This window comes from Balaenoptera ricei, chromosome 15 (genome assembly GCF_028023285.1).
Source record: "Balaenoptera ricei isolate mBalRic1 chromosome 15, mBalRic1.hap2, whole genome shotgun sequence".
NCBI classification, from domain to species: Eukaryota; Metazoa; Chordata; class Mammalia; order Artiodactyla; family Balaenopteridae; genus Balaenoptera; species Balaenoptera ricei.
This window is the reverse complement of record NC_082653.1, coordinates 4,229,230-4,251,125: the sequence shown is the minus strand read 5'-3', so window position 1 is coordinate 4,251,125 and position 21,896 is coordinate 4,229,230. Positions and strand designations below refer to the sequence as shown.

At 49.2% G+C, this 21,896-nt stretch overlaps 1 protein-coding gene across 1 annotated transcript; it reads left to right on the top strand.

The window, feature by feature from the left end:
• Nucleotides 1-9,556: 9,556 nt before the first annotated feature.
• NELFCD (negative elongation factor complex member C/D) lies at nt 9,557-21,896 on the top strand. Its single transcript, XM_059898355.1, has 15 exons — nt 9,557-9,666; nt 14,351-14,466; nt 14,709-14,818; nt 15,668-15,777; nt 16,414-16,521; nt 17,004-17,156; nt 17,362-17,492; nt 18,156-18,321; nt 18,614-18,748; nt 19,157-19,296; nt 20,027-20,141; nt 20,476-20,571; nt 20,649-20,789; nt 21,097-21,226; nt 21,324-21,896. Exons 1-15 carry the CDS (start codon nt 9,580-9,582, stop codon nt 21,356-21,358), a joined length of 1,773 nt encoding a protein of 590 aa, XP_059754338.1. The 5' UTR covers nt 9,557-9,579; the 3' UTR covers nt 21,359-21,896.

The window sequence follows — 21,896 nt, the reverse complement described above, 5'->3', positions numbered from 1 at the left end:
GAAATTGGACGTGAAGCTAGGATATTCAGTCTAATCCTGGACAAATTTTTGCATAGTGGGGATGGAAATTTAGGAGATTTCGATGGTCACAATTTCTCACATGTAATGCATAGGACATGGAAATGCATACGGCATTATTTTGTCGAGAGGGAGATCGAAGCAGAGGCAGAAGGAGACGCATTTATGAGAAAGAGGGTCCTGAGAGCTCTCCAGACCCTAGTTCCAGTCTTTCCCTGCCTATATGTTCTTGCTTCCACAAGACTCCTCATAGCCTTATGATAAATTCCCTTTCTTTCTTAAGCTACCTTCTAGTTCTTGCATCCAAGTGTCCTTACCAATTCAGCAGGGGAGTAACAAGTTGAAAATTTTATTTGAAGGAGTCCCTAAGTCATTTAGTCATATGTATCCATAAGATTAGGTAAAACTCAAATAGCGTGAAATTATGAATAATTAATTTCCGCCAACAAAGCTGAATGTAATGGTAATATACACCGACATTATAATATTAAGAATAAAGTAACTGTGGGCTTTTTCTAAAAGTTTCTTAGGCTCTTAGGGTACATTTGATCATAAGGAGGCACTCGTTCAAGCTAAGTCAAGCAAAAAGAGGAATTCATTGGAAGGACACAGAGATGGGGGCCTCATAGCAGCAATGGCTGCAAGTACAGCTGGTACTCATGAAGAATCGGGGCTGGTCCATCAGAAGTAGAGTGTACTGTCTCTCAGGAGCCGGAGCCACTAGATAGATCCCTCACCTCTGCAGTTCCCCTGTATCTGATTCCCCAGCTCTAGCCCTACACCACCTCTTGGCTGCAGCAACCAACACCCTTGAACTAGTGTCTCTGGTCCTAGTTCCAACACCTGGAAAAGAGAATTAATGGCCCCATCTTGGGGCGTGTCCACTCCAGTCCAATCTACCACGGACAGGTGAAATTGGGGCTAACACAGAAGCTGACACTGTCCCTTCAGAAAGGGCGAGGGGGATGAGCAATTCTCAGCGAGGGCACGAGCTGGGCAGGTCCCCCAAGAGGGACCCTCTGCACCCACATGCAGCACGTGGCAGCACCCACGTGCAGAAACTCTAGGGGATGCCATGCCCAAGTCTCCCTTCAGAGCGACACTTCTCGGGGTGCTTTTGTCCAGAGAAGCTGCCTTACTTTCTGTTGTGTGACCCTCGCTCCCAAACCACACCTGATTGGAGCAAAAGGTGGTCCCTGTAATGGTCAGGACACTGGTAAGAAATTCAAACGACCCGAAGCAAAAGAGACAAAGGTCGACTGGGAGGAAATTAACAAGCTCACTCAATGAGGAAGGACAGAAGTCATGGTGGCCTTGAGGATGAGTGGACCCAGGGACTCGGGATATTCTGTCTGGACCTCTGTCTCTCCACCTGTCCCTTTTGCTTCTTCCTATGGGGTGTTTTCATTCTTACCTATGGCAGACGTCATCTGTGTTCACGCAGGGAGCATGGCAGCTGGTTCCACCAGCCCCACAACTAAGAAATAGCAGCCTTTCTCCAATTTGAGCTTGAAAAATCTTCCATAAGGACACACTGTAGTGTATACCTCATTTTGTTTATCCAGTCATCCATTAGTGGACACTTGGACTGCGTCCACTTCTATTCTTCACTATTGTGAATAATGCTGCTATGAACATGAGTGTACAAATATCTCTTTGAGACCCTGTTTTCAATTCTTTCAGATATATACTCAGAAGTGGAATTGCTGAATCATATGGTAATTCTATTTTTAAGTTTTTGAGGAACTGCCATACTGTTTTCCATACTGTGCTCCATTTGACAATCCTACTTTTGCTGACTTTTTTTGTCCAGTAGTCCATCAATTGTCAAGAGTGAGGTACTGAATTTTCCAACAATTGTTGTCGAATTGTCTATTTTTCCTTTCAATTCAGTCAATCTTTCCTTCACTCACTTTGGGTTAACCAACAGAGGTTGACACATACATATACACATTTATAATTGTTATATCTAACTCTTGTATTGACCCATTTATCATTATGATTTATCTTTAAGTCTTCAAGTCTCTTTGTCTGATATTGGTAAAGAAACCCCAGCTCTCTTATGGTTGCTGTTTGCATGGTATATATTTTTTCTATCCTTTTGCTTTCAACCTATTTGTGTCTTTGAATGTAGGGTGTTTCTGTTAAAGACAGCACAGAGCTGGGTCTTGCTTTGTCATCCAGTCTGACAGTCCCTGCCTTTTGAGGTTTTTAGTCTTTGCATATATATTTTTTTTTATTTATTTTTATTTATGGCTGTGTTGGGTCTTCGTTTCTGTGCAAGGGCTTTCTCTAGTTGCGGCAAGTGGGGACCACTCTTCATCGCGGTGCGCGGGCCTCTCACTATCGCGGCCTCTCTCGTTGCGGAGCACAGGCTCCAGATGCGCAGGCTCAGTAATTGCGGCTCACGGGCCCAGTCGCTCCGCGGCACGTGGGATCCTCCCAGACCAGGGCTCGAACCCGTGTCCCCTGCATTGGCAGGCAGACTCTCAACCACTGCGCCACCAGGGAAGCCCAGTCTTTGCATATTTAATGACATTCCTGATATGACTGGACTTATGCCTATCATTTTGCTATTTGTTTTCTATTTGTCTTATGTTTCTTTTGTTCTCCTTTACTGGCTATTTGACATTAAATATGTTTTCATAAACCACTTTATCTGTTGATTTTTTTCTATTTTTCAAAAGTTATTTTATTAGTGATTGCTATGAGGGATTACAATATGCATCTTAATTTAGCACAATCTACTTCAAAATAATATCAACTTAATTTCAGTAAAATCTGGGAACTTTGCTCCATTATGGTCTCATCCCCCCTCCAATCCTTTGTGCTATTACAAACCCAACCATACAGTGTTACAATTATCACTTTGTCCAATCTTATATATTTTTTAAAAGGCAAGAGAAGAAATGGGACTTCCCTGGTGGTGCAGCGGTTAAGAATCCACCTGCCAGGGCTTCCCTGGTGGCGCAGTGGTTGAGAATCTGCCTGCCAATGCAGGGGACGCGGGTTCGAGCCCTGGTCTGGGAGGATCCCACGTGCCGCGGAGCAACTCGGCCTGTGAGCCACAATTACTGAGCCTGCGCGTCTGGAGCCTGTGCTCGGCAATGAGAGGCCTCGATAGTGAGAGGCCCGTGCACCGCGATGAAGAGTGGCCCCCGCTTGCCACAACTAGAGAAAGCCCTCGCACAGAAACGAAGACCCAACAAAGCCATACATGCATACTTACATACATAAATAAAAAGAATGTAAGCAGACAAGAATAGCATTAAAAAGATAAAAATAAAATTAAAAAAAAAAAAAAAAAAAGAATCCACCTGCCAATGCAGGGGACACGGGTTTGATCCCTGGTCTGGGAAGATTCCACATGCCGCAGAGCAACTAAGTCCGTGTGCCACAACTACTGAGCCTGCATGCCACAACTACTGAAGCCCGTGCGCCTCGAGCCCATGCTCTGCAACAAAGAGAAGCCACCACAATGAGAAGCCTGCGTACCGCAACGAAGAGTAGCCCCTGCTCGCCGCAACTAGAGAAGGCACGTGCGCAGCAATGAAGACCCAATGCAGCCAAAAAAACAAAGGCAAGAGAAGAAATGGAATCTACTTATAGAATCTTTTACATTTCCCATTTCCGGTATTCTTCATTTCTTCTTGTGAATTCAAGTCACTGCCTAGCATCGATTTCAGCTCGAAAAACTTCCTTTAGTATTTCTCGTAAGGCAGGTCTGCTAGCAACAAATTCTTTCAGTCTTTGTTTATCTGAAGATGCATTTATTTCACCTTCATTTTTTATATTTGCTAGACTGAGAATTCTTGCTTGACAGTGTGTTTTATTTCAGCATTTCAAGTATGTCATTCTGCTGCCTTTGGTCTCCATTATTTCTGATGAGAAGTCAGTCGTGAATCGTATTCCCCTTGTTGCTTTCAAGCATAGGAGCATACATGGGCAAAAATGTCAGAGATTGACGCTGTTCTTACCTGAAGTTTGGTAATGTTCATTAAGAAATGCTTCTCAGTTTGTTGAATGCCTTTGGTCAGTTTGCACAAGGCTGCAGTGGCTATTTTTGACAGTTTTGTCCAGCTTTGCGGGACAGGATTTGTTGATCCCGCTCTGTCGTCATGCCAGATGTGAGAAAGTGGTTTGTTTTTCTTTCAGGTGAAATGGAAGCCGCTGAGGGGTATCAAACAGAGGAGGGACATAATCTGATTTTAAAAGATCACTCTGGTTACTTGTATTCATTAATTTTTGCTTCATAAGAAACTACCCCAAATTTATTGGCTTAAAGCGACACACATTTATTATCTCATTGTTTCTATAGGTCAGAAATTGGGAAGCAGCATAGCTTGGTGTTTCTGATTCAAGGTCTCTCGCAAGGCTGCAGTCAAGATGTCAGCTGGGGTTTGAATGGGAGGGGAAGACACACTTCCAAGTTCACTTTCTTGGCTGGTGTAGGATGCCTTAGTTCTTCACCACGTGGTTCTCTCCATAGGTCTGCCCACACCTTGGTGTCGGTCTTCCTCCAAAGCAAGTGACCCAAGTGACAGTGTGACCAAGATGGAAGTCACAGTGTCCTTTTATGACCTACTCTGTGAAGTCTCACCCTGTCCCTGCTTTATTCCATTCATTAGAATGAAATAGTTACGTTCAGCCCACACTCAAGAAGAGGGAAAATTAAGCTCCACCTCTTGAAGACAGGAGTATTCAAAAACTTTGTGGTGGCCGGTGAGTCACTTTGGAGAAGCAGAAAGGAAGTTAAGGGATGAACACTGTATACCCTCTAAATCATCGTACGCACCACTGCCAGATCATTCTCATCAGATTAAAGTTTGTTCATGGGATACTCTTGCTCAAAAACCATCATAGTTTTCCATTGCCTATACCCCACAGGAGGAAGGTTAAACTCTTCAGCATGTAATTCAAGGCATTCCACGATCTCACCCTATTTCCCATCCTTCTCTCCCACGGCCCTTTTCTCTTTCCTATGATCAACCTTACTTCTCACACCTTCCCTCTTGGTCCTTCCCCTTCAAATGCCCTTCCCTCTAATCTCAACGTGCTCAAATTCTGCCTACCCCTTTAGTATCTGCTCAAAAGCATTTCTCCCAAGAAACAGTGCCTAACCATCTCAGTCAGAAATGAAATAAAATGGGCAGGAGGGAAAAAAAAAAAAGAAATAAAATAAAATGTCGTTATGATATCACTTATATGTGGAATCTAAAAAAATGATACAAATGAACTTATTCACAAAACAGAAACAGACTCACAGACACAGAAAACAAACTTGTGGTTACCAAGGGGGAAAGAGGGGAGGAGGGATAAATTAGGAGTTTGGGATTAACAGATACACACTACTATACATAAAATAGATAGTCAACAAGGACCTACTGTATAGCACAAGGAACCCTACTCAATATTCTGTAATAACCTATATGGGAAGAGAATCTGAAAAAGAATAGATGTATGTATATGTATAATTGAATCACTTTGCTGTACACCTGAAACTAACACAATATTGTAAATCAACTATACTCCAATATAAAATAAAAATTTTTTTTAAATTAAAAAGTAAAAGAAATATGAACATAAAAAAAGAAATAAAATCTTCCTTTTCTGAATTTCAGGAAAACTTTGTCAGCACTTCTGTCACAGCAAATGTCATTTTCACCTTCATATTTAAATGATCTCTCTCCTTAGTGGATTTTCAGCTTCTTGATGGCATGGGTCACAGTCACCTTGGTCACCTTGCTCCCTCTGTGGTATGTAACCTTGCATCTAGAAGTTCAGTAAGTATTTGTTCATTTTACTTGCATCATAAGGATACAAATTATAGCCAAAAAATAGGGGAGTTTTGCAATCTTCGGATTTTTTTCCTTTATGATAAAGTGATTCAGCAAAATTAAAAAAGAAAAAACTCGTGGATGTTTGGAGAATAGACTGAGAAAGGCTCCTGCAGTGTCTAGGTGAGAGTTAGTGGAAACCTGGACCAAGACGGTGGCAGTGGAGATGGGGAGAAGTGGAGAGATGTGAGGTGTGTTTTTAAAGTGGGACTGATACAGGATTTGCCTTTGGACTGGATGGTGGAGGGGAAAGAAGTTAAGGATGACTTGCAGGTGTTTGGTATTGGTAACTGGAGCTGGTGGCCCCATTTCCTGAGAGGGGAAGAAGGCAGAAGCACCACGTTTGGGGTGCTAATGGAGATGTTGGGATGCCCATGGAGAAGCCTAATGGTGAGGTCAAGGGGCAGTTGGGTCGGTAGATACACGAGTCCAGAGATGAGAGCAGATACGAGGGCTGCAGGTACAAATTTGAGTTCTCAGCATAGAGATGGCTTCAAAGATGGGGGTGAATGAGATCCCCTAGGGAGAGAGTGGGGAAGGGAAGAGTCCAGGCCTGAGTCCCGAGGCTCTGCAGTGTCTAGAGAACAAGTAGAGGGACAAGAGGGGAAGAAGTCTGAGACAGAACAACTGAGCAAGGAGGAGGAAAACCAGGAAAGCGTGGGGCTGCCGATGCCAAGGAAGGACAGTGTTTCAAGAAGGCCAGAGCTGCCTGTGCATTTACTCTCGACAGATCAAACAGACTGAAGACCCAGCGGTGTTCTTTGGGTACGAAAGAAAGGTTGACACTGGCAAGTGTAGTTCAGTGGCATGAAGGAGATGGAAGACAGAGAGGAGTGGGCTGAAGCAGGACTAGAAGGTGAGGAATTTAAAGATTGGGGTGTTTATTATACACTCACCGGATAAGACCCTTCAGCCTCTATCTGTCCAGCCTCCTAAGCCTCTCCCAAATGTACTCACTTCATCCCCACACCTGCCTCAATCTCAGTTACCATCAAGTCTCACCTGGATGTCTCATCCACAGCACCCTAACTGGTCTCCCAACCTCTACTTTGCACCCTTCAAACCCTTTCTCTATGGCGGCCAGAATGACCTTCCGAAGACCCTACATCTGACATGTCACTCTCGTGTTTAGAAGCTTTCAACGGCTACCCATTACCCCGGGGATAAAGCCCAAACCACTTGTAAGTTTCTAGGTCATATGGTTCCTGCTTGGATCTCTGTCTCTCTGTCTCTCTCTCCCCATTTCATCTTTGCTCTCCAGTCATCTTCTTTCACTGTCATCTTGGATTTTTTCTACTGTGCCCTCTTTGTATGGTCGTCGTCCTCCAGGTTCAAGTCTGAAGTCTCAGATTAAACATCATTTCCCTAGAAAGGCTTCCCTTGACCTCTCTCTTTGAGGTCAAGCCCTCTCCTCTCCACACTTTCCCTATCATCAGAGAGGACATTTCTTTTCTCTTTTCTGCCATTAGCACTAGATAAACAGCGTCTATGGTTTACAGCCCATAACCCCGAGTAGACACCCAGTAAATATTTCTTGAATGGATTAAGTGAAACCAACTTCTCATTTCCAAGGAAATTCTCCACCAGAATTTTTCTGAAATAGGAAAATATCTTAAAAGACTTTAGAGTCCTTGTTTTCAGTAATGCAAGCTAATTTGGACATTTTAGATGAGGCTTTGCAAAAACAACAGGTCAACAATATCTCAGGAGGCAAGACCTATAGACTCAATTATTCTAAATCATTGCTACTTACAGACAGAATGTAATGCTTTCACTAGGGGTTGTTTGCTAATCCATTTAATAATAAGTAACTTTTTGGTTGAGAGAGAAGTGAGTTAAATAATCCCCAATTCCATAGAAGCAATTAGTTATACATACATTAATTTGCCTGCTTTCAATTCAGGTACTGTTAAAAAAAAATTCCAAGAGGAAAAGTAGTGGGAGTTTGACAGACTTCCATTTTTGCAACATTTTCAGAAAGCAAATGAAAATGAACCCTGAAACAAGCCAACAGCAGGGACACTCATTAACTTAATACACTTTAATCTCGTGAATAGAAGCTGGAGCCGAGTCACTTAATGCAGAGCCGCGGACTCCCACCTCTGGACACCTGCAAGACATCCAGGCATGGGGGTTCCCACGGCACCTCCAATCAGCACGACCCAATCTGAACTCATTATCGAACTCATTAGGGTCCCGTGCAGAAACAAGCCCACCCCCTGGGCTCCCCGTCTCCGTGGTGCTCCACCCCTGGCACACAGGCTGCAAGTCTCAGGAACATCTTCCCGGGCCGTCTCCTTAGCCATCCCCAAGTCTGCTGCATCCTCAGGACTTAACCTCAATCTCGCAGCAGCCGCCCCGGCCCCTTCTTAGCCCCCATTAACTCTCACTGAGGCCTCTTAATTTGCATTCCCAACTCCAAGTTCCCTCATCCTCATCATAATGACTAATACTTACTGAGCACCTACTGTGTGCAAGCTCCACGCTTGGTGCTCTACATACGTTAATGCATTACATCTTTCCAAAGAGTCCTCAGTGAAAAACCCAACTCCCCACCACCATCTCCCCGAGCCTACCTCTCCCACTTCATCCAGGCTTCTCGCTGGCCTGCTAGGTGCCAGTCTCAGCGGCCTTTGGGTTCCAAGGACACACGACCAGCCTCTGTCCAGCAGCTCTGCTCTCCTAGTGTTCTCTCCTTGGTCCAGCTTGCTTCGCTCCTTTTGCCATATGACTCTCAGCTCAAATATAAGTTTCTTAGAGATTGCCAAAGTTGGGCTCTCCTATTATCACAGAATACCAACCAGCACTTGTCACGTTCTGTTATTGTCTCATTTGTTTGTTCCCTCAGGTGAATACAGGCTCCCCCAGGGCGAGGGTGATGTCCGATTTGTTCACCAATGAGCTCCAGGAGTAACATAGTGCCAGGCACTTAGGGACACGCAATAAGCAGTAGTCAGATGAGGAAAGAAGGGATGCATGAAAGCACAGTGCTGATGAGCCCTCTGTAAGTGGTGGCTGTGATCTATATATCTATACCTGTATATACATACATATTCTTTTTCAGATCCAGAATATATATATACTTTTTCAGATTCTTTTCCATTATAGGTTATTACAAGTATTGAATATAGTTCCCTGTGCTGTACAGTAGGTCCTTGTTGGTTATCTATTTTATATACAGTGGTGTGTATCTGTTAATCCCAACTCCTAATTTATTCCTCCTCCTTCCCTTTTGGTAACCATAAGTTTGTTTTCCATGTCTGTGAGTCTATTTTTTTTTTTTGTAAATAAGTTCATTTGTATCATTATTTTAGATTCCACATATAAGTGATGTCATAAACTCCGTGCCCAATAAGTTGGCCCTGCCCTTGTGCCCAGGTGTCAGATGAGGAAACTGATGCTCAGAGGACCAAAATTCCCAGTGAAAAAGACCCGGAGCTGGGACCGGAAGCCAGGACACGTTCCAAGCTTCTACCCCGATCCAATATCCCTGGGGCCCTAACAGGTTGCGCTCCTGGATCAGTACAGGTGGTTCCCTCTGCCGCGTGTAGGTTGCCCTCTGCGCCCCACCCCTCCGCGCCGGCCCCGCCCCTCCGCCCCAGCCCTGCGCTTCCCGCCTGGGATGAGGCGCGCGTCCGCAGGGGGCGGGGCCGCGGGACCGCGCGTGCGCTCACCGGTCCGCCATGCGCATGCGCCGTGCTCGCGCGCGGGCTCGCGCGAGAGGATGGCGGGGGCTGTGCCGGGCGCCATCATGGACGAGGACTACTTCGGGAGCGCGGCCGAGTGGGGCGACGAGGCGGACGGCGGCCAGGTGAGGGGGGTACCGGGCGCCGCCGACGAGGACTGTTGGTCTCCGTCGCCGGCGGGCCGGCCGCGCCCCCGCCGCGTGGTCCAAGCCCAGCCCGCCCCGCCCCCTCCCGCCGCGCGACCACCCCCCCCGGGCGCGCGGCCTCTCGGGGGGCATGGGACGGGGATGCGGGGCAAGGACCCGGTCCCCCCCAGTGACGGTCTCCGGCCGCAGGGGCACCGCCCCCCACTCGTGACCCGAGCTGACCTTCCGACCACCCTGGGGCGGCCTCGGGGCCGGGTCCTGGGACTTCCTAGCCCCCCCGGGAGGGTCAGACACCACCTCGAAGGTGGAGGATTGGGCATTTCACACACAGTGTGAAAAGTCGTCATAATCTTTAAAACAATCCAACTCAGCATCATGAGGGGGAAGAGTGGAACTTTGGAATTTCCCACATGTGCTTTACTGTTTGTAAACCATACTCTTGGGCGCTCTGGCTGATGTAATCAGTCCTCGGCCTGAGTGAGGAGGAAAGGATCGTCCATCCTTGACCTTCAGGGGTTTGCTGTGGAAGCTGAGGGAGGCTCAGAACCTTCTCCCCTGAAGCCAGGGGTTGCACAGTCGGAACTGGGCGCTCTCGCTCGGCCAGGGGGACCCCAACCTGATTCTCATCCGGAGACCCACCCGAAGTGATGTGTGAAACCCAGCTTCCCAGGCCCCTCCCCTGGGAGGAGTTGGTCTGGAGGGGAGCCTAGGAACCTGCCTTTTAACAAGAGTCAAGGTTAGGTGTTTGGGGGACATACTGAAGTGGTATTTTGAAGGAAGAAAGCCTGGAGCGGGGCGTGCCCCGTTGAGAGGGGCTGGTGGGGCACTGAGGGCATTGAAGCCGGGGTACAGGGGTGCAAAGGTGGGCGCTGTGTTCCAGGAGCTGAAAGGAGGCCTGTGTGGTTAGTTGCCTGGTGGAAGCAGTGGGTTCTGAAGGGCCTTTGAGAGCTGCTGAAAAGCATGACTTGTTCAAGAGTTGGGGGCAGGGAGTGACACTCTTAAGCTCCACGTGTTGGATCATTCCAGGGTGTTGGAGGCTTAGAGTGGAGAGATAGAGTCAGATTTAGCTAATTGAAAATCTGTGCTGGCTAGGTGCTTTCATGCATTATCTCATTCCACGCTCAAGATACTGAGTTGGGTGTTAGCTCTGCTCATTTTGTAAATGAAGAAAGTGAGACGGGAGGACCTAGTGACCTGCCCAAGGTCATGAAACTCATACAGGAAGGAATGGGGATCCCACTTAGGTCCTTTGTCTCCATCTCCACTCCAGCAAACCGCCGGGCCACCAAAGCCTTCCGGTCGCAGCGCGTTACAACTAGGGCATATCTAAGGGCCGTCTGCTCCAGTGCCTTCATTTTATAAACTGAGCACGCCAGTTGTTCGCCTTTGCGTAAGCAGTTAGGGATGGCAGAGCCAGGCCTAGACGCCCACAGACAGGAGGCTGGGGAGTCTCACGTTTGGGGAACTTTAAGCATGATCCGGATTTGGCCCACTGACCCTGATAGGCTCTCACTGATGAGAGGGGTGGGCTAGATGTTCATTTCATGTTCATTCTAACTCTGACCTCATGGAGGACAGAGAGAAAGTCAAGAAAGGTGACAGGAAGGGTGGCGCGAGCTGGATTTTGAGACAGTGGAAGATCAATTTCTGTGACCCAAATTCTGTTCACTTAACCCCATGGTGGGTGGATTTGGGGGAGGCAGGAAGACGTGTAAGGAGGCTGCTGTGACATTCAGGCCAGACGACAGAAGCTAAGGGGTACTGAAACGCAGATGGCTTAGTCCGGCTGCGGCTTGCCAGTGGGGAGTGCCGAGGGATGACACTGGGCAGGCAAGCGAGTGGAAGGTTGAAGTCCTGCTGGAGCCTGGATGTCTTTTCTGAGGGAGATAGGAAACTTTAAGCAAGAAAGAGACATCAGATTTGTGGCTTATTAAGGTCATGGTGGCATCAGTGTGAAAGGGGACTGAAAGGAAGGAATGAGACCATGCCACTGGGGGACCATTGCTACTGCGAGCGTGCCCAAAATAAGGAAGGGCGGAGGGAAAGAGGGAAGGAAGGGCCAAGTTGGTTAGACATGTGGGAGAGAGAATTGATGGGTCTTTGGACAGGATGTGGGAGCAGAAATTGAAGACCTCTTCTAGGTTTGTGAGTTTAAGGTAACAGGTAGAGATGATGGAGTCCTTTACGAAAACATGGGTTGTAGGAAGCAGATCTGTTTAGAGGGAAAAGAGGAGGTCAGTTTGGAATCTAATGAGTTTGCCGTACTAGTGGGACATGCGAATGGAAGTGAGAATAGACAGTTGAATACTTGAGTCTAGAGCTTGAGAGAGAGAGAGATCTAGGCCAACTTCTAGATTTATGAGCAGGGAAGTGGCATGACCCAGGAGAAGATGTAGTGGAGAAGATGAGTGCCCAGGGTAGAAGCCCGAGAATCCAGACACCCAAGGATGCCTCTTGGGGCAAAGGCCGGCCTTCCTTCACCAGTCTCGCTCGAGGCTCCCACTCAGATAAGGTCTGAGAGGAGACTCCCCGGTCCCCGTAGTGCAGGAGTCAGGTTCCTTCTGCTCCCAGAGCACCGCTGTCAGGATGTGAGTCTGCATCAGGGGTGGGCATGCTTTTCTGCAAAGGGCCAGATAGTGAATATTGTTGGCTCTGCAGGTCTCTGTCACAGCTCCACTCTGCCCATTTTGTAGGGGGGAAGCAGGCATAGACAATATGTTTTTAAAAAGGGGGCTGTGTGGCTGTGTTCCAATAAAGCTTTATTTACAAAGACAAAAGGAGGATGGATTTGGCCCTGGGCCATAGTTTGCTGATCTCTGGCCTAGCTCTTACCCCATCATGTTAGGGGCAGTTACTAGTTTGTAAACTCCTTCAGCAGAAAAAGCCATCTCTTGTCTTGCAGTTTCTTAGGTTTCCTGGTGGGAAGTATAGCGCCCAGTATAGTGTGAGTGTTCAAAAAGCATCTGCTTGTTGGTAACAGCGTTAAAGCTGGACAGGCCTTGGGGTCATTCAGTCCACTGTCATCACATCATCATCCTGTTTTGCCCTTAGATTCAGCGACTTGCCTAAGGTCGCTGCCATGCAGAACAGAGACTGGTATCCAGGCAGGCCTGCTGATTTGAGGCAAGCCAGTGAGCTTCACTATCTGACAGCAGATGGATGGCTTGTGCCTTCAAGAATCGCCGCTTCAGTCTTTGTTGGAAAGCCTTCCATGCGTGGCACATATGAAATAGTAATAGTGAAGACAGTAATAGCAGCTAACATCTGCTGAACTCATACTGAATGTCAGGTGCTGTGCTTGGCTCTTCCAAAAATTAGCTCCTGGAATCCTCACAGCAGCCAAATAGGTCCTATTGTTGTCTTTGTTCAGTGGAAGAGAAATGGATGCCCAGGCGAGGTGTCTTGTATGAGATGCGGTAACCTGTACGACCGCGTACACAAGTTCGCCAGCATGGAGTCGCGATACAGTCTCACTTGGTATGGTTCTGGATTCCGTTTTCTTAGCCACTCGTTACTTGTCCAGCGTACTTCATGAGATTGTCGTGAAAGTCAAATGAAATGACATACGTTGAACTTTTTTTAAAATTAATTAATTTTTGGCTGCATTGGGTCTTTGTTGCTGTGCATGGGCTTTCTCTAGTTGCGGCAAGTGGGGGGCTACTCTTCATTGCGGTGCATGGGTTTCTCGTTGCGGTGGCTTCTCTTATTGTGGAGCATGGGCTTCAGTAGTTGTGGCACAGGGGGCTCAGTAGTTGTGGCCTGCGGGCTCTAGAGCGCAGGCTCAGTAGTTGTGGCGCACAGGCTTAGTTGCTCCGCGGCATGTGGAATCTTCCTGGACCAGGGCTCGAACCCGTGTCCCCTGCATTGGCAGGCGGATTCTTAACCACTGCACCACCAGGGAAGTCCGTGGAACTTTTTTTTTTTTTTTTTTTAAGAATGAGATTAACCACCAGACTCTTTTTTTTATTATTATTATTTTTAAATTTTTATTTATTTATGGCTGTGTTGGGTCTTCATTTCTGTGCTAGGGCTTTCTCTAGTTGTGGCAAGCGGGGGCCACTTTTTTTTTTAAATGAGAGTTGTTTTTTTTTTTTTAACTTAATTTATTTTTGTCTGTGTTGGGTCTTCGTTTCTGTACAAGGGCTTTCTCCAGTTGCGGTGAGTGGGGGCCACTCTTCATCGCGGCGAGCGGGCCCCTCACTGTCGCGGCCTCTCCCGTTGCGGAGCACAGGCTCCAGACGTGCAGGCTCAGTAGTTGTGGCTCATGGGCCTAGCCGCTCTGCGGCATGTGGGATCTTCCTGGACCGGGACACGAACCCGTGTCCCCTGCATTGGCAGCCGGATTCCCAACCACTGCGCCACCAGGGAAGCCCGGGGCGGCCACTCTTCATCGCGGTGCGCGGGCCTCTCACTATCGCGGCCTCTCTTGTTGCGGGGCACAGGCTCCAGACGCGCAGGCTCAGTAGTTGTGGCTCACGGGCCCAGTTGCTCCGCGGCATGTGGGATCTTCCCAGACCAGGGCTCAAACCCGTGTCCCCTGCATTGGCAGGCAGATTCTCAACCAGGTGGAACACTTTTGACATGGACAGCATTATACGGGTTTAAGGTGAGATTGCAGGATATTTGTAGTAATGAAGAATAGCCTGGCTCTTTTTGCCAACAGCAGGAGGATGATTATGGAGAGGGAGAAGATGATGCCGAGGTCCAGCAAGAATGCCTACATAAATTTTCTACCCGGGATTATATAATGGAACCCTCCATCTTTAACACTCTAAAGAGGTACGTGAGAAAGGTTGTTTGCACTGGGAGGAGAAAGTTGTGTAATAGACCCAAAAGATGATATGTGAAATTTGATACATGAAATTCAGAAGAATGTGGTACGGGAATGGAAGGCCTCTAGGGGTCCCCGCACTTTAAAAGCCTGAATAACCTGTCTTCCTCCTCACCCTGCCGTGGCTGTCCATCCCCATGCCCATCTACGTCCATTTGAGTGTCACAGCTTGTTTGTTACTCTTTTCTAGGTATTTTCAGGCGGGAGGGTCTCCAGAGAACGTTATCCAGCTCTTGTCAGAGAACTACACTGCTGTGGCCCAGACTGTCAACCTGCTGGCCGAGTGGCTCATTCAGACAGGTGCTCTGTGGGGGGCCGGGTCCTGGCTCTTCCCCACCCCGACCTTTACAGTAGACCGCTGGGTCGTTATCATGCTGATAAATTGGAAAGGTCTTCTTTGTTTTCCTGGTTCTTTTTGTTTGTTTGTTTGTTTTCCTGGTTTTTAAGACCTCTGTCAGTAAAAACTGAACTTCTTACCCATTTTCATTGGCTTGATTTTTATCTTTGATTCAATAATTGAGGTTTACAGATAATCTGCAAATGTGATTCTCATTGAGCTGTTTTCCCCACCATGTTGTAGAAGTAGAGGATTATACAGTGTACGTTCAGTGTGTCATTTTTAAGAGGTCTATTATAGCAAGCAGAAACGATGGATAATTTAGGACTGGGCGTGATTATGGCTTTTAGCTAATAAGATCCAAGTGGAGCCTTACTGTAAATCCTCTGTGCTGAGTACAGATGACATCGTGGAGTAGGTGCTGCCCGGAAGCGAGTTGACCCCCTGCTGTCACGTGATCACACATGAGTGTGCCCCTTGGCTGGCATCTGCTTTGTTCTTCCATGGGGGAGGGGGGGATGTTTTTCCATTTTGGCAATTTGTCCTTGTTCCTAGCGAGGCTTCGAAGATGTCACTGTCCTTTCCACGTAAACAAGCATCCTTGTGTGTTTTGCCCTGGACTCCTTTTTGGGTCTTACCATCGAATATGAGTAATATTAATTTTTATAAGAGGCCCCAGATCCTAAGTGGTCAGAAGCAGTTCTGTGGTATTTGATTTGCATGGAAACTTTTGATCTGTCTACTTTTTCTAAAATAACACAGTGAATTGAGAGATTGCCATTTTCCATCTCGTGGCTTTCATTTTCTTTCAGGTGTTGAACCCGTGCAGGTTCAGGAAACTGTGGAAAATCATCTAAAGAGTTTATTGATCAAACATTTCGACCCCCGCAAAGCAGATTCTATCTTTACTGAAGAAGGAGAGGTGAGGAACCTTTTTCCCTTTTTTAATTCCAGCTCCTAGAGTCTTTTGCTGATTCCCCCTGCACGGGGGAGTGTGGCGCGTTGTGTCAGTCATGTAAGAGTCAGGGGCTGAAATCAGGGTGAGACCGAACTTGCATAGAGTCCGAATGTCCTGTTAAATGCTCTACTCGGGGCAGGGAGATCTTGTGCGCTCAGAGCGCCGGGCGCTGGGTGTGAGGTGGACTCGGGGCCGCCCCGGGTCCGTCAATCGCACAACCAGAGAGCAGGGGACACATTTTTGTGGCCGCTGCATGTGGTGACGGACGAGACCGCCTGCCTCTCTGCTGAGGGCATGCAGCCCACCCACCATGAGTCGGTGCGTGTGATGCGGCCCCTAGCCTCAGACGCCACAGGAAGCGCCTTTCAGCGCCCTTTCGTAAGGGGCTGGAGCTTCCACACGCTGCGGGGGCGTTCAGGGCTCTGGCTCGGCCGCCCGGCCACCAAATGGTCTCAGCAGCCCGAGGCCTGCTTCGTCCTGTAGGGGACCGCGGCCAAAGCTAGGAGCCCAGGGGCTCTTCCTGTGCCTGCTGACACGACGTACTCTTCACTTAGGCTCAAGCCAGGCCTCTTACCTTGCTGTTTGTTTGTTTGTTGTCAGACCCCCGCTTGGCTTGAACAAATGATTGCACATACCACGTGGAGAGACCTTTTCTACAAACTGGCTGAAGCCCACCCAGACTGTTTGATGCTGAACTTCACTGTTAAGGTAGGAAGAGTCCTAGAGTCCGAGAAAAGATGAAAGTATTTATGAGTGAGGGTGATTTTGACTTGGTTGGTTGTTGGTCTGTGTCCTTTGAAAAGATCCTACGTGCTTTTTTTGTGAAGGTTTTCGTCGTTTCACTTTAGTAAGTCATAAACATCGAGAAAGAGAAGCGTAGACTCTGTGTTTGGGGATCGACGTGGACTGGGTTGTAGGGTGTGGCGGGAACGTGGCACAGCCTTGTGTCCGGAGGGGGGCCTCCAAGAGCGCCTGGGCCGTCTCCTCCGTCTCACACACGAAGAACCAGGGGTGGGGGCTTTGACTGGGACCACCAGCCTAGTTAGTGGTGAAGCGGGGATCCGAGCAGAAGTTTGAGACCCGCGACCGGTGCCAGCCCCTCCTCACCCCCGCTCGGCCAGCGGCCACCTTCCTGTGGGCGCGGGGCCACGGCTCGTCATCGCTGGGTTTGGCTGACATCCGTGTCGCAGCTTATTTCCGATGCAGGATACCAGGGGGAGATCACCAGCGTGTCCACGGCCTGCCAGCAGTTGGAGGTGTTTTCTAGAGTGCTTCGTACCTCTCTAGCTACGATTTTGGACGGAGGGGAAGAAAACCTCGAAAAGAATCTCCCTGAGTTTGCTGTAAGCGCTTCCCTCGATGTGGCTCCGCTTAGGAGGAGGCCGTTTGCCTGGGGTCGTGCTCTTTACTGGGGAGAATGTCTGGGTCCCAGGGCGCCCTCCCAGCTGGGGACCTCCGTGCACAACTGTCGGAGTCGGAATCTTCTGTCTGCCTCTGTCATCGCTGTGGTCCTGAAACCCCACACTCTCTCTCCCTGCCGTCTTCCAGAAGATGGTGTGTCACGGGGAGCACACGTATCTGTTCGCGCAGGCCCTGATGTCCGTGCTGGCCCAGGAGGAGCAGGGGGGCTCGGCCGTGCGCCGGATCGCACAGGAGGTCCAGCGCTTCGCCCAGGAGAGGTGAGAGGCTGGCTCTCCGCTCACTCTCGCCCCTACCGCATTGCCCTGTGTCCACAACCGAAGACTCTGGGTCCTCCTGTTTTTGACAGATAGGAAACTTGCTTTTATCCAGTAGAGCTGAAAAAGTCGGGCTGATTTTAAATACGTGAAGAGAGCTTGCTTTGTAAAGTTTTGCTTCCATGAATATTTGGTAAACGATTTGCTCATCGTTTAATTCACTGTATTTATGAACCTAACTGTATTTATGAACCTAAATTCCCAATATATTGGGATTCATCTGTGGCGCATGGCAACAGTCCTGAAATAGTTCTTTACTAGTCTGATTGTTAGATCGTGGTCCATATCTTACAGAACAAAACTAGCTCTAATTAGCTTTATTTTCTACTAATGGAGTCTAAGATACTGAAAAAGTGCCTGGTTCCTTTTAGGAAGCCTGCAGGCTGTACTGAACCATTCTTTCCCAGTTAGCTCTAAATGTTGTTTTCATGGGTCAGTTAGTAAACATACCAGTGGATGAGAGAAATATGAAAAAACAAAGGGACCGCAACAGTTCAAAGCATAAATCTGAAGGAAGGAAGGAAGGAAAAGGAGAGAGAAGGAAGGAGAGGGCGGGACAGGGAGCCACCTTGTCAATGATGGGATATACGATTTTTTTGCATCAAGAGGCCATGACGCCAGTCAGATCACGCTCGCTCTGGGCACAGCTGCCTCCTACCCCCGGGCGTGTCAGGCCCTTGGGGCGATGTTGTCCAAGGGAGCCCTGAATCCGGCCGACATCACAGTCCTGTTCAAGATGTTTACAAGCATGGACCCGCCTCCTGTTGAACTCGTGAGTTGCTTTTCATTTTAACCTAAGGTGGGACACCCTCAGTGCCGATCGGAAGTATATGCTTTTGGAAAGGTGGTGTTCCTTTTAATTCTCTGAAGTCAGCGAGTGCACATTCCTCTTGAAATGTTTCTGTCCTCTCCTGGTCCTTCCTCGTCACATCCTCGGCCCTCACAAACCTTGAGGCACGTGCAGCGGTGGACGTGAGCGGGCCCTCCTGCCATGGGTGTGTGTGGACTCAGCTGCCGTCTCACTCCTGTGTTCCTTCTCAGCGTGTGTGTGTGTTTCTCTTCAGATCCGGGTGCCGGCCTTCCTGGACCTGTTCATGCAGTCACTCTTCAAGCCAGGGGCCAGGATCAACCAGGACCACAAGCACAAGTACATCCACATCTTGGCGTATGCGGCGAGCGTGGTGGAGACCTGGAAGAAGGTGCTGTCGGCTCGGAGAGCTCGCGGACGTTTTCAGGGAGCCGGAAACCTCCTCTCCTTGGGGTTATTTGGGAATTTTGGCTGCAGGGAATCACGGGCCCAACTAGTCTCAGAAATGTCTTTTCTAATGTTTCTGCATAAAATAAGTCACAGTGCTAAATGTCTCAAGGAAAGGCACACAGCATCTACGATACTAATCTAAACTGTAATTTGAAGTGTGACTAAAGAAACGAAACCGATTCCCTAAGCCACCGACAGACGCCGGTCTCCCTGGCGGACGGTCTCGCTGTGTGACGGGGATGCTTCAGAGACAGGGACGGGGGTTTGCAGAGAGAAGGGCCGAGGCCAGGTTACCCCGACTGCAAGGATGCGGGCACCGTCTGGATTCACCGACTTCGTGTGTTTTCAGAACAAGCGAGTCAGTATCAATAAAGACGAGCTGAAGTCGACATCGAAAGCTGTTGAGACTGTTCACAACTTGTGTTGCAATGAGAACAAAGGGGCGTCTGAGCTTGTGGCCGAGCTGAGCACCCTGTACCAGTGTATCCGGTGAGCGTGTGGGGGTTCTAACCCTGATTCTCTGGGGGGGGGGGGGGGGGGCGGGTGCTTTGAGCTTCATATTAAAAGCTCAAAACATATAACAGGTTCAGAGATACTTATTCATCGTATTTATTTTCTCTTTTGTAAATACAGAGAGAGCACTTTAAACTGTTCTAGCAGCATGAGTAATTTTCAGGTGTTTACTTGCCGGAAGTCCGTTTGCAAATTAGACTAAGAAAAAGGAAGACCAACCAGAATTATCAAAATTGATTTGAAGAAGAGGCTCTATTTACAGTAAAAGTTAGACCAACGAAGTATCGCCTAGATAGAAATGGTGTGCGTCATGCCAATTATGTAAATAAGCATTCACTAGAAAAGCTTACACACAGGGTGTCCTCTTAGGCATTTGAATATTCCTCTGTTAATTTGTACTAGTGACAAAGAAAGGGTTTGCTAAGTAAAAGTAAGCTTCAGCCCAGCCCCCCAAGCTCATGGAGTGCTGCATGAATGGTCTTTTCCTTTCAAACCGGCACGGTTGGTCCACAGTCAGCTGAGCGTGGGATTCGGGTTCTCGAGCAGCGCGTCTGAGAGGATGCTGGTCCCGTCAGCCTGTTCTCACTCGTCGCGTCGCCCTGGCAGAGCGCGCTGAAGAGTGACTTGATGCGCTGGGTTGAGTTGGTGGTGTTTACCCTGTAGAAAACTTTGCTTAAAGGAAGCGCTCTGCCTCGTCTACCTGCAGGTTTCCGGTGGTGGCCATGGGCGTGCTGAAGTGGGTGGACTGGACTGTGTCCGAGCCGAGGTATTTCCAGCTGCAGACGGACCACACCCCGGTGCACCTGGCGCTGCTGGACGAGGTAGGGGCTGCGGGCCCCCAGCTCTGGGCCCGAGGCTCCCGCCCGTCCGCTCCACGCCTTCAGGAGACAGTCCTTCCGGAGCTGGTTATTTCTGTTCCAAATGAGGAGTTTCCTTTTAAGGAGCTAGTTTCGTCGACTCCACAGATCTCTCAGTTTTTATCAAGCGTCCCTGAAAGGACGAGGAATGGGACAGAGGCTGACTGGCCCCCGGCCGAGCGCTGGGGACCGCCGTCGTCGGCCACGAGCTGTCTTTGGTGGCGGTTCTCTGGGGCTGACGGGGAGCCCGGAGACCCAGCCGTGGCGCTCAGGGCGGCTCCCTTTGGCCTCTTTGTAGATCAGCACCTGCCACCAGCTCCTCCACCCCCAGGTCCTGCAGCTGCTGGTGAAGCTCTTCGAGACGGAGCACTCCCAGCTGGACGTGATGGAGCAGGTGAGCGGGCGGCCCTTGGGCTGGGCGGCCCCGCGGGGAAGCGGCCCCGTCTCAGCCTCGTCACCCCACCCGCGCAGCTCGAGCTGAAGAAGACCCTCCTGGACAGGACGGTGCACCTGCTGAGCCGGGGCTGCGTGCTCCCCGTGGTCACTTACATCCGCACGCGTCTGGAGAAGCTGGACACCGACATCTCCCTCATTCGCCACTTTGTGACTGAGGTCAGCGGCGCCGGCTCCCGCGTCCCCTGGCAGCGCCCTTCTGGGCTCGGTGTCATCCTGCACCGAACTCTGGGAGCCGTGCCTTCGGAGAGTCACGGTGATGACAGTGGCACGGTACCCGTCTGCCAGGCACCTCCTACCTGCAGGAACAGTGCTTCACCTGCCTGAGCCCCGGGCGTCTTAGTGTGGGAGATGGTGGGCAGGAAGCAGGGTGGCGGGGCGTGGGGGAGGGTCTCGCGCACGGCTGCCGTCTGACTAGTCCTGCCGTCTGACTCGTCGGAGCCGCTCACGGGCTGTGCTCCCCTAGGTGCTCGACGTCGTCGCGCCCCCCTACACCTCTGACTTCGTGCAGCTTTTCCTTCCTATCCTGGAGAACGACAGCATCGCCGGCACCATTAAAACGGAAGGTGAACACGACCCTGTGACAGAGTTCATAGGTAGGGTTGGCCTGAGCGTCTCTTGGCTGCAGTTTTCAATGTCATTGTTTCCCTCCCGTTTCTAACCCAGTGCCTGTTTTCCTTCTGCTTTTTAAAGCTCACTGCAAGTCTAACTTCATCTTGGTGAACTGATTTAGCGCACCCTCCAGAGCCGGAGCAGAACATTCCAGGAGACCCGCTGTGGAAGAACCCTTTCCAGAAGCTGTTGTTGAAGAGGCCCCGTCAGCATCTTGGAAGTGGGCTCTGGTGGGAGCAGGCGGATAACTTTGTTAAGAAGGAAGATGTTAGCAGTGTAACGGCCGTCAGCAACAGTCCCCGCTCGTGAGTCCAGGGCCGCCCCCGAGTCCTGTTTACAGTATTCGTTTCCCCCAGTAGCGGAACTAGGTTCCCGTTCCCTCTTGGGATGTAGCCAACTGTCAGCCCCAGGGGTGGTGGAAATTCAGAAACTGAGACTCTTAGGTGAACTATTTTCAATGGCAATTCAGAAACTGAGACTCTTTGATGAACTATTTTCAAAGTTGATTTAAGTTTTCTCACAAGGCTCCATTGATTAGTTCATATTGCAATTGCTTTCATTTTCCGAGAACAAATAAAAAGCCCTTCTGCGGTTGGAAGGTGTAGGTCCCAGTGTTAATGTTGTTTTCGTGTGTAAATAAAGCACTCAGATTCA

Bases quoted from the DNA above. Each gene is read 5' to 3' on its own strand.
- NELFCD (XM_059898355.1), top strand. From the start codon at position 9,580: ATGGCGGGGGCTGTGCCGGGCGCCATCATGGACGAGGACTACTTCGGG. The intron at 20,142-20,475 runs GTAGGGGCTGCG...GCCTCTTTGTAG, and splicing joins ACCTGGCGCTGCTGGACGAG to ATCAGCACCTGCCACCAGCT. The intron at 21,227-21,323 runs GTAGGGTTGGCC...TGCTTTTTAAAG, and splicing joins CCCTGTGACAGAGTTCATAG to CTCACTGCAAGTCTAACTTC.